This window comes from Neopsephotus bourkii, unplaced genomic scaffold (genome assembly GCF_033783945.1).
Source record: "Neopsephotus bourkii isolate Nb327-2 ecotype Australia unplaced genomic scaffold, CSIRO-AGI_Nbou_v1 NB_140, whole genome shotgun sequence".
NCBI classification, from domain to species: domain Eukaryota; kingdom Metazoa; phylum Chordata; class Aves; order Psittaciformes; family Psittacidae; genus Neopsephotus; species Neopsephotus bourkii.
Genome location: NW_026900657.1, coordinates 234,661 through 247,419, shown reverse-complemented (window position 1 = coordinate 247,419; position 12,759 = coordinate 234,661). Strand labels below are relative to the sequence as shown.

At 40.5% G+C, this 12,759-nt stretch overlaps 1 protein-coding gene across 3 annotated transcripts in view; it reads right to left on the bottom strand.

Annotated features, from left to right (window-relative positions):
- The window catches only part of VMP1 (vacuole membrane protein 1), a 67,738-nt gene that overhangs the window by 45,924 nt on the left and 9,055 nt on the right, over positions 1 to 12,759 (bottom strand). For 2 of the 3 annotated variants that reach the window (XM_061368473.1, XM_061368463.1), the window contains exons 3-6: positions 11,997 to 12,098; positions 9,822 to 9,954; positions 7,352 to 7,442; positions 5,378 to 5,488 (exon numbers count right to left, since the gene is read on the bottom strand). In XM_061368473.1, coding sequence (XP_061224457.1) covers positions 5,378 to 5,488; positions 7,352 to 7,442; positions 9,822 to 9,954; positions 11,997 to 12,072 — 411 coding nt within the window. In that variant the 5' untranslated portion in view covers positions 12,073 to 12,098. Of the gene's footprint in view, positions 1 to 5,377; positions 5,489 to 7,351; positions 7,443 to 9,762; positions 9,955 to 11,996; positions 12,099 to 12,759 lie in introns of those variants that run through there. The other variant, XM_061368483.1, reaches the window with a different exon arrangement.

The window sequence follows — 12,759 nt, the reverse complement described above, 5'->3', positions numbered from 1 at the left end:
CCTTAACAGGCCAATAGCAATCTCTGTGCTCAGATTACTAGAAGTTGACAAGGGAATCAAAGAACAGCAGGGACTAGAAAGGAACACTTCACTTAGCAAAAATAATTCAGGGCTGGGAAAGGGAGCACTGCTGTACCCTCCCACGTGGCTGGGGCAGCTCAGCTTTTGTTTCTCTTTTTCCTTTGCACACAGAACCCACAGTGTTCTGGGTTACTCATGCTAGTTTTGAGCCATCCACGTGGAAAGAGCAAAACTGCTCCTGAAGCTGACAATCACTATGAAAACACTCCTGTATTAAAGTCATGAATCAATAAATGGAGGGGGAAAACAAGATAATAAGTTCCATGGATTTCCAAGCTTTTCTGCGTATTTCATGAAAGTGGAGTAAGCTCCATTGTGTAAGCTCTTCTTTTTAGAAGCACTTTGGTAATTTTAGCAGGAGCCTCCTTACAAGCTCAGTTCCTGGAATCAGATTATAAAGAGAATTCAGGTTTATTTTCAAAAGGTTTCAGTAGTCCTGTCAGGAAAAGGGGTTTTTGATTGTGGTTTGGGTTATTTTAAATTATGGGGTTTATTTTTAATTACTTTGAGATCCTTTTGTTTAAAGCTGATGAGCTCATTATTACACAAGGTGTCTGGATTTTAAACCTTCAGATTCTAACCTAACCCAGTTCAGACAGGGCCAAAATACAACACATTTCAGCTGCGAACCACCACACAAAAGCGGTGAGAGCCAGAATGTGCCAAAGCCAAACCCTGGAACCAATTCAGAACAAAAGCAAGACACTGAACCCTCAAGCCCAAATAAACTCAAGCTGGTTTCCTAAAGCCAGCTCTGTCAGTAAGGACACTATTTCCAATTCACTTCACTTTAAAGGCAGTTTTCCGTTCTTTCTCATGGCCTGAAAGTATTGCTATGCTCTCTTGAAGGCTGCTACAAAACACCCCAGAGTAAGACCTGACAAACACACATATTACAGTTCTGAAAAAATCCGAACTCTCGTGTGACATCCCCCCCTGCCCCAAACATTCCTACTGCACCTCACGTTTCCTGTTTGTGTTAGCCCACAACCCGGCCACCAGCAAAAGCCTTTTCAGCAGTTGCTCCACTTGGCTCTGTCAGCAAGCAAGCAGAGATCCACATTTAAGACACAAAAACACAAACAGCCAAAGCTTGCGCCGCACTTTTGACCTGCGAGGAATTTGCTTCCATTCATCCCCCTCCAGTACAGATGTTAACAGACCAGCCGCAGAGGGGGCGTTTATCAGCCGCTTCCTGCACAAGGCTTTGCGATGGGCATTCATTAATTCTAAGCCCATTTTGTTTGCCCCAGCCTCATCTTTGGCAATCCATTTTACCAGAGCTGAACTGAAACCAAATCACGAGACAGAGCATTGTATGAAGATGGCAATGGCAGTTGGTCCCAACCCGGCACTCCACCTAGTGTTCCTTGGTCCAGTGCCCTCCAGCAGCTTGTTCATTTCACTTTGTGGCAGCAAACTGACCTCTCCAAGACATACAAACACACGAAATTCCTCATGAGTTATCCTCAGTCATCTTCTTTTGGTAACTGAGTGACTCGTGCCATTTATGCTTTAATACCCCACCAACAGAAAACATCTCAGGACTAAGAGGAAAAAGCTGTGTGCTGCTAAACCCAGTGTTTAGAGCCATTAATCACAGCACATCTATTTCCTACAGAACTAGATCATGATTGCTATTTTTAAAATGCTGTTTCTAAAGAATTGTGAAAAACCTTTCATGGACTTTGGGAAAAAAAGCCAGCAGCTTTGTTTTCAAAGTGTCAGAATAAAAAGGGTTCTTGGAAGAGTGGCCTGCTTCCCTATTCCTGCACTGCAGATCTGCTCTGTGCCAGCCCTTAGCTCAGCACTGATTTGCAGCATGAGAACTGTTTCCCAAAAAGACATGTAAAAGTCTACATTTAGTGCTGACTACAACTAAGGAAGCAACATTAAACTAGGAACCAATATGGCAGTCAGTGTTCAGACCCTTTGTAACTCAGAGCTCTCGAATCACAGAAACAGCAATAAAAAGCCTATTATCAAACTAACAAAATTGACCTTTCCCTCCTACAGGGTGTTCTGGTGACCAGCAAAATCCAAATCAGATGTGAACCAGTATTAACCAGGGGCAGTAACATCTCTCCGCACTGGGACTGCTTTTAAAGCTACTTCAAGCAAACTGTTTCTAAGCACTCTCCTTCTCAGCTACTGCCAGGACCTCTTCTGGCACTTGGAATTCACACTGCTCCAAACAGCGGCTGGTGAGAGCTGCTCAGAAGAATCCAGACAAATGACAGTTTTCAACATTGGAAAAACAGCTAACGAAGCCAGGGAAAGCAAACATCCAGAGTCATTCATATACTGCATCTGTTGCATAACTACCTCTGTGATTTGCCCAGCTAACAGGCCGTGCATGTGAACAGTCTGATGTGGAAACAGTCGCAGGCAGTAACTGGAGGGCTCTATTTAGGAGAGATGCACCTGTGTCACAGCTGCAGCATTGAGGCTCACTGTCTGAGCAGGTGCCCACATGCCATCAATTCCTACCCCTTGGCCCTTCATGGCAGAGACAATGCTGCAAGCCTCAGCAAGAGCTCTGCAGCACATGGGTGGGCCTGCAAGCATTGTTCTCCAAGCATGTAATTGCATTCCCAACAATCTCACTGTACATACACATTTAAAATGAGCAATTAATTAAAAGCAATTTTGAAAACACTTACTGAGCCTGTTCTCTATTGCCAGCAAATCCAGGCACTAAAGCAGAAGAGGATTTGGTGGTTTGTAACTTTTCATTTCTTTGAACCAAGAGAAGAGTAAGTTTTACCATAACGAAGAAATGTGATTAAAGCATAGGAAACGTGAAAAGTAGATACAGAGTAATGTACGAGTTAACATAGCAAGTTACCAGGTTAACGTGTTGGATTTTGAGAGACAACTAACAAAGCAAAATAGTTTAAAACTCCTCTTTTTGAAAGCTGGAGTGCCTAACTGCATTGTTCCCAGATGGGTTACATCCAGAATACCATTCTGAAATAATTTACCACTGAAAGATGCATCAACAGCTTTACGTTAATATTCCATGTTCCTGTTCAGACAAGGCACAGGCTCAAACTGAGGAGCTACAAAGCAGTGTATTACTACATTGACAGCTTATTACATACAACTATTCTATGATTTTATGATACACATATTGACAAGAACATTTTCAGTCCAGATAGTTATAATGGCAACACCCGCGAAGACAGCTCTGTTTTTACAGCCCCAGTGCCATCTAGCGGCTTCCCCCAAGTTATGAACTGTGAGGTGTTCAGACAAGCCTTCAGCGCACAGAAAGAGTTGACTGTGCTTAATTCCATCACGTATCACTAAATCTAGCATGGGGAAAAGAAGAAAACGAATCCCTGCTTCTCTTCTTACACTCAGTGCCTTCATGGAGTTCCCTCAGAGTAACAGAAACATGCCTTAGGTATTTAAAACTAACAACTATTTCTCCTGTAGTGCTACACATTATATACTGATTATACAGCTTTATTACATTATATTCTGTAACCACTTTCTAATTATCCAGTGCCATCTACTTTGTCTGGTTTTTATGCCTCCTAACAAAGATTTGTAAAACCTTCCCTCCTATGTTCCAAATAAATACCTTTACTCATAATATTAAACTATATTTCATTTCCTAGGTGATACACCTCCCTGTAGTCTTTGGAAGGCTGTTCACCTCCTATACACCCACCATAAGCTATATTGATAAGCCAACACAGAAGCTGCATTTTGTATATACGTTACTTTAATGTGAACTCAGGTCAAGGCTTAAATATATCCACTAGATTTGCATATCCCACAGGAAAAGGTAAATGATGTGTTATGAAATTTAATTTGATTTCTATTAAAGTAATTTAGAACTATTTAAACACCTGGATTGTTGAATACAGAGTAAAAGAAAGGTCAACTAATTCCACCTTCTTTTAGAAAAGAGGTGGTGCTGTCTTAAGAAGACTCCTTTATGTCAGAAAAATCATCTTGGAGTGGCCTAGGGTATAAAATAAAAGCACTCTTGCTGCCCTCTCTCTGTCCTGCTACAAATTCACTCCCTCCATAGGCTGTCAGAGGACCCAAATTGAGCAGAGTTTGACAAGCTCACCTAACGCATTACTCGATGATGGTCTGCCTCTGCAGCGAGGCAGAGCACCTGGTTTCAGGAGTGATGATTTTGACTGATTCTCCCTCTGTGCAGCGCATGTGTCTTACTGTCCCCAAGCTATCAACAGCATCATCTCCAAGTCAGAAAAATCCATGTATTGCCAATTCACTGCTGTCTAATCGCCATCCAGTGTTACATAAAAATGTTTAGACACTGTATTCATCAGCTTTACTGAATGTTCATTTCCAATCATTTAGACTGACAGCAATATTTTTGCCTAGAAGGCTATGCATGCATAAACTTGTTCCTGTTTAGCAATAATTTCCTTTCTCTTGTACCTTCTGCCTCCACAGTCTTTAGGAAAGAAGCTACACTAAGAGCAAGGCTATGACTTGCTAATGCAAATGCAGCCCATGCAGATGCCATTTGGTCTAACAGGCACTGCCCTGCTGTGTGGAAAAGCACGAGTTTCTTATTTCTTGTAGTGTTTTCTGTGTTGTTGTTAATGATTAAAGCAGTTCTGAAAGTAAACATCTTTAATTGTTCAAAATACAAGATGACATTTGTTGCATAAACTGGTTTTAATTATCTTGTGGCCACGAATCCTTTTCTTAAATCCAGGACAGTGGTTTCATAAACAAGGAATTAATCCAATGGCCAAAAGCAAAACACACCCAAACATTTCCCTGTCTTTCCTAGCTAAGTTGAGAAAAACAACCTCATATAACATTCCAGAACAGGTATTATTTTATCTTCGTAGCCATTTTTCTTGCTATTATTTTCAAAGAAAAATTAATACTTTAGCATAGCTGCTTATTTCAGCTGTTTCAGCTAGAAATGACCATTTCAAGCCACCAAAAAAAAGTATGCTGTAAAATTTTAAATGGAAACATTGGAGCTGCACACACGCCAGAAAATGTATCATTTAAATTAGGAAATCAGAGGATAGAGCTTGCAGATTCTGACTCACTGTTTCAAATGAGGATTAACAACAGTTCAACAAACATATCATAGACAAACTACAAAACAAGGTTATACAGCATAGAATATTAACAGCATTTGCTAGAGCCCAGGAACATTACACCAAGTATTTCTTTTCCTTCAGAAGTACTTAACATTAAGGACTCATAGAATATTCTTTATTCACGTATTTTAAAATATGTAACGATAACCTGATTCAGAAAGAACACTGAATGAAAATATCCTTACCAAATAGAGCAGAAAGGTGTGGAGACCTGTTCCAAGTCCAACAGAGGACAGAATGCCCAGTCCTACCCAGTAGGCACACCAGAAGAACTTCTTCTCCATGTATCGTACATACTGAAAGAGAGAAGTCACAGAAGAGAAACCAAGAATGGCGATATCTCCTAGGGGAGAAAATTAAAGCTACAGAGTTATCTAGATTACAGTTGAAACAGAATCCCAGATACTTCTATTTTCAATTTATTACAATTACAGCACAGACATGTCGAGAAAAGAGAACACTTCAGAAGGAAAAGCTCACACGCCTTAGAATCAGCAAGTTTCCAAGAAGATAAATGAAAAGTTCAGGCATATGAGATGTGAGCAAGGAGCAGCAAGCCCCAGTGTCTACTAGAGCCCAAGCAGTGAGCACACAGCTCAGGGAATTGTCTGAGCAGATTAAATAAAGAATTAACTGAATTCTTAGAATTAACTGCACTCTCAATCTGTTGAGTGCTTTATCTTGAATTAACAGCACTTTCAGTCTGTTGAATGCTTTATCTTGAACCAGTGAGTAACCAGGTTTGTTGCTTCTAAGAAAAGATTAAAATGTTGGTTGTGTGTTGCACACATAAATGAGGGATTATGGGGAGGTCCCAGCAAATTCCGGACATAAAAAGTTCAGTTGGGTACACTGGAGAAACAGGAGACAGTATCCCCCTCTCACTGCCACAAGAGCAATGTGAAGGGGATGAGCCTGGTGATCAACTTCTCTGCATCAGGGCCCCAAGAAGAGGTGCCATGGTATACCATCTATGTTTGTTCCCAACAGGCTCAAGGAACCCTTGAGCATCACTGCTCAGCTATGCCATGGTGCAGTGGAGGTCCAGCAGCCAGTCCAGGGCCCATGCGATCCAACACCAGTTTGCAAGAGCCATCTAGTGGCAAATGTTGAACGTGTCACACTCCACCCTTCACGCCGACAAAGCCACCAACCAGAGCAGTTTTTAATGAACTGCCTGATGGTATTTGTGCATCAGGAACGGGCCACCAATTTACCATCTACCGACTTGCTCTGCGTGTAAGTGCTTAGATCTCAAGCATGAGACTGAGCGAGCAAGAACGTGATGAGCTGAAGTAACTCATTTCATTGCACTGCAAGACCCATCCTGGGAAGCCAGGATTCATGTTCCAGCCCCGAGTGTCCCTCAGGCAGTAGCACACCAGAGCAGTTTGTATGTAAGCAAGTTCTCTGAAACTGGGAACCTGCTGATTTCAGAGTCAGAGTGGGAAGATGATTCAGCTGCACAAGAAACACTCTGCAAGGTTTAAAACAGCTTTCTGCCCTCAGGGAAAACTCAAAGAGAAAAGGGGAGAGGAAAGGTGCAGACAACACCATCACCTCATGCTTTAGCAATGGTTTAGACTTCAAAAGGATTCAGAAGCATCAGGCTTCATATACACCAAAAAACGGTTTTAAACAACCATATGAAAACAATGGGGGTATGAGAAGCATCACAGAAACAGATTTGAACCATGAAACCATTTTATATCTAGAACTATGCCTATCCTAGCTGGTCAGAAGACCCTTCCAAAGAAGCAGATGAAACATTTATTTGGAACCCCAAAGTTCTATTATGACTGAATTTAACACTGTGTCTCAAGAGCTCACACCACTATTAAAAGCTTGTTAACAGCAGATGTGAAGGGGTGCTGTGGCATCAGAGGTGTGCTTATTTGGGAACAGATGAGAAGTGGAACACCTACAGGCATAACAGAATAGATCAAACAATACAGCTTATCATTCCCCATCTCTAAAACACAACTCATCCACACACAACGGAGAGAAGTCATGACATGAGAAACAAATATCCTTAATGAGCAGGAGTCCAAAAGATACATTACTATTTCATGGAGACCCCGTTCAATCCCCAGAACACCTACTTTAGCACAGGGACAGAAAGTACTATCACTAAGGAAGGTAACTTGAAATCCTCATACCTGTTGATGTGTTCCTTCAATGTAATACGTAGCTGTGAGCACTGCAAGTGTCAGTAAAAAAGCCACCAGGATACTTCGCCGATGCCACAGTCTTAAAGAACAAATGGCAATTAGGAAGGTTTCATAACTTGGCACACATTTCAAAGTAACTGAAGTTATCCCACAGTCTGGGTCTGTGTGGATGCAGTCAGCAGGGACAGTAGCAGCTGACAAGTTTGCTTGAAAATAAAAACATAAACATCCCAAGAAATTATCTCCGGACCCTTTACTCCTTAAGGAAAAATCTCTGCTTTGCTGTCAAATGAGATCAAAGTTTGTGGGGTTTTGTTTGGGGGGGTGGGGTTGGGGGAGAGGAGGGGTTTGGTTTACTTGTTTAGGTTCTTTTTTTAAATAAAAGCAAAGTAACCATCTGAAAACAAACACAACCTGAAAACAAATAATCCAGCTTCTGCAGCCAAGAGAGTGCCAAACACAGCGCCACCAACAACATCCATAATAAAGCAAAGTGCAATGCAGGCATTGCACTGGCCCTGTGCAAGTGATGAGCAGTGGGTGGAACACAAGTGCCAGTTTCACACTGTGTATGGTGGGTAGAACCACACTGACAGCAAGAAGAACAAATCTTTACACTATTTTGGTTCCCCTGATGTATTGAAATTAATCTCTCTTAACAGCTCAAAATTTAATAAATACATTTTAGCCAATTATGAAGCATTAGGAAGCTACTACAGTAAGGGAAGAGAAGTGTTTTCCTACGTAAGCTGATACCCAAATACCCTTTGAGCCTGTTAAGTTTTACATACACATTCTGCTTGATGCACATGCGGCCACACACAGCAAATTACCAAATCATTTATTGTTTTCTGAGAAACACTATTATACTGTCATTTAATGATATAAAATAGCAAGCACTAGGACCACTTACAAGTCTCAGACATGAAATAGCAAACTCTGAAAGCAATTGATCTATTTAGACAGACAGACAAAGATAGAAGTGAGATATGTAACACAAAGAAAGAGTCACAATGTTTGCTGTTAGGCAGGCTTAAAAAAATCAATGTAATTTTCCTTTCATTTTAAAATAATTCGTGCTACTTATATTAGTATGGCAATTGGATTTAAGTGATTTGTCACAATTTAAATCACAGTTTACTTACAGTGGAGCACTGTCCATCTGAGGTCTCAACTTAATAGCTTATAATAGTCAACATTATTTTCTGCAAAGATACTGTCATGCTAATGCCAGACAATGTAAATGTGCTGCACAACAGAGGGTGCGAGCACTATCTGTAGCAGAATTTGATGTCTAGGAAGCCAGGTAATACTTAGGTAAGACCTCAAATGTTCTCTCTGTTGGGTTTAAATAAATGCTTGGAGGTTGTCAGAAACAGCTAACACAAGACCTGATAAAACACTTCTTTAGAGCAACTCCTGATGATAGTTGAGGGTATGGGAGTTAGGTTGGGCAGGGTGTAAAACAGTATTAAAGACTGCACTACATAAACCTGGTATTTTTCATACAAACAATTTCAGAAGATCAAAATGGAAAATGGAAGTTTCTGTCCATGGATCATATGCGTCAGCATCTCAGCCATAGGCCAGAAGGGTCAGTGAGCATAGCCCATTACCACCAATGTCAGCTCATGCTGCAAAGGAGTGCTCCAACGGCTAGAATCACCCACAGTGATATTAGATCCTATCTTCCAACTGGGAAAATGACTGTAAACTCAATCTCAAACACAAGAGATTCCAGTTACCAACACAAGCACTACGATGGCTGCTACTCTTGGCTTTTGTTTGCCTTTTGACACTCTAAACCCTCTCAATCCTTGTGGGTTAACAAACAGCTATGCATTTCAGCACTAGCAGGGGATGTTAGGAATGCTACTCACACGTTTCCTAACTGAAACAAAAGCTTTTTATCCGGTGTGTAAATAATGCTTAAGGAAAGTGCTTTAATAAATCATTTCTTGCTGTGAAATGGACAACATAGCTTAGAAGCAAAGTCCTCTCTGCAGCACCATAAACAGCACTGAAAATTGCACATACTCCCGAACCCTGCCCTAGCTGAGCTATTTGAAGATCATTCATCAACACTAGGACATACATTAATAGATCAGTACTTAACACTGTAGTCATAAGTACAGTATCTCTTGCCTTAAGGATCCCTAACCACTGACCCACTCCTTCAAACTGCAATATTCAACTCTTCAGAAAGTAAGCTTGCAATTTTCCTCTACTGACACCTTACTGTATTTACACATGTAATTTAGGCAGAAGGTCTGAATACACAGCTACAAGTGTGAGATGTTCCAGCAGCCACCTTTAAGGTACAAAAATAGATATGTTTTCTGAAAGAAGAATTTTAAAGACGTGAATCATCAGGGAAAATGAGATGTCAAATGACAGACTGAATCAGAGCATGGGTTTCCCCAAAACGCTTAGTAGAAGTTAAAGAAATGATCTTTACTTTATGGTCCATTCCTTCAAGCTTATTAGAGTTTCCAGGAAAAAATACTGCAAGGTAACAAGCGGTTGTCTCCACAGTACAATATTCAACCTCTCTTCTCGGTCCCTTCGCTTCCGTTCACTCAAAGAGGAATCTGTAAATGGAAAGCAACAGAAATGTGAAAGCACAAGCTGACAGTTCAGATCCCACCCACCCAAAACTATACTGACTTTTTTCCTGCTTTGTTAGGAGGTTAATGTGAGCTCCCAATCATCTCTTCTACTCATCACAAAGCATTTGCTGCAAGTGCATCAGAAATCAGATGGCTTTCTCCTTCGTGCAGCTGGCAATCATTCAAGAATCTGACCCAGGATGCAAAAAGTCTGGCCTGTCTGTTAGCCTTTATGCAAGGTACTGTGCTACTAGTTACAAATCAACTAATATGTCAGGCCAAATGCAACTCTATTCCCTGTACAGAGACCACATCTCACTTTGAACTTCTGAATTTGGTTCCCTTCCAAAGCTATGCTCAGACTCCTCCAATCAAACTAGATTGAATTACACATGATCTCAGCATGCAACTGGGTAACAGCATCTGCCCTCCCGGTCAGGATCCTCAAGCCATAGCAAGCCCTGCCACACTGCTCAGCTTCTCCAAAAGGAGCCCACCAGAGAGGAAGTGAATCCTGCTTTTACGTCACAGTCCTTCACTGGACTGACACTGTTCATTTGATTGCTTTCAACTGCAGTTAAAAGCAGCTTTGATTATAAACGCAGACCTCAACACTGCTGTAACACCAGTCACTGTACACTGCCAGAACAGGTACAAAAGAAAGGTTCTTCTAACAAATGTGCCATTTTATGCTTACAGTACAGTCCAGATTAATGCAAACCCCAACTATTTTATGGATGAGAATGGCTTGTTCAAAGGTCATCAGGATAATGAGTGATAATAATTTTTAAAATTTTAAAGAAAATGAATTCTGAAATGAGAGAAAAATAACTCCGAAACAATGGAAAAATACTCAAAAATAGTGCAAGTATCCAAACAGACACCAAGCTTTCTTAAACATCATTTGCTACACAAAGTCAAAACACGCATCCTGTTTTGCATACATTTAAAGCAATGCAATATTCATAAATTTTAAATTTGTAAAAAGCTGTTGCATTTATAATATTAATCTCAGCTGAATCCTCAGCATGCTGTAGTATTTCAGTCTTACTCCAGTAATTGAAACATGCTGCCTTATCAGATGCTAATATTTACATAGAAATTGCATACCTCATCTGTCACAGTCCATTTGATTTTATATTCTTTAGCTGAACTAACAGAAATCTTACAATGGCAGATGCTGGATAACATCCACATTCCCTTAGAGTTACAGAATGATTTAAGCCTTTAAGTAAAAGGCTTTGATTTGTTCCATACATACAGTTCCTCTCTAAATTTTGCTGTGTTCATTGCTTCATGAATTTCCGTTCTCTACTTGTCTAATAAAAATGCTCCAACCTTGTTTTTTATGACCTTGTTTTTAGTAAAGGTCATAAAAGACAATGGTGTAAGACTGCAGACAACTTGAGAAATCACTTGGTTACAAAACTTAATTAAATATGGAACTGGCACATTGAAAGCTGACAGAAAACAAACCAAGACGATGATAATTTCTGTGCTGTACTACACAGCACAGATAATTCAGAGACACAAGGCTCTTTGTGAAATGCTCTCAGGTTATTTTTCATGAATCCTAAACATTAACCTAAGCCTACTTCAGAAGTACCAGCAGGAAAAACAGAGGCAAGGCTGGAGATGAAGCAGTTAATGTTTTGTTGGTAATCTATAATCGAAAACTAGTAAATTACAGTGAAGCTAAATGGCAACAGAAAAGCTAAAAACTGGGAGACTAATAACTGGATTTTTCCCAGTGTAAAACAGATTTTTATTACCAAGTACTAACTTTCCAGTGCCAAAGGGTGGGGCTGGACAGTCAGACTTTGACAACCACGTATTTGCCAACATAGTTCAGCTTTCTAGCTCAGTTCTGTTGCAGCCCCCATTGGTACCTGAGTCAACTTTACAGGGCTTACATGCAGAGGAACTACACAGTAAGAACTCTGGAGGGAGAAAAGAGTGTAAAGAGAAAACTGAATGGAAATACATAGCATAAAGCTGTGAACATCAAGTCATTTTCCACCTACCTGTAAAGTTTCCATTGTGCTGTTCTTTGATCATTCCTACACGTCTCTGGTCACAATCTGTTCCATTCTCTGCCATTTCATAGATCAGTCAGGTATGGGGATCTTGGAGCAGAAGAAAACCAAAAAGCACAATGTCTCAATTTCTTGTTATAAAGACTCCATTTACTTCACAGTCAAAGGATACAGGCATACATCCAGCAGTTCTCCAAAGCCAAATCAGTTATTCCACATTACACCACCAGAGAAAGTGATTCAATTCCCACAATGACAGAGACTAAAACAGTTCCACCTACAGAAATCTAAATTTTTCACTTAAATGACAAAACTCCCTTGATTTTAACAGCTGAACAAAAGCTTGTTAAACAGCCCCTTCTACTATTCAGCTCACTGTTTGGGCTCCAGCAGCAGCAGAGCTTTGCACAAACCTCAGTTCAATACTAACAGAGAGGCACTTAAGTTTTGATTCTCATGTTAGAAAGTATCTATACTTACACTAAGCTTCCAGATAGGTAGTATGCAAACAGACCTCAAAAACCTCACAGTGTAAAAAACTGGCCCTCAATATGGTAACTAAGATACAGAACTGCATCTCATGATTTGCACAGTCTTGTATCTCTAAACCAGAAAAGCTAAACCCTTCAGTAGATGAGAGCTCTCTGATGGAAAGCTGTTTGGAAAAGCATACATTCTGTCTGCTAGTTCAGCCTATGGTTAGATCAACCTTAAAAAGCCCCAAAGAACAGCTGTGGTATTCCTTATCCAG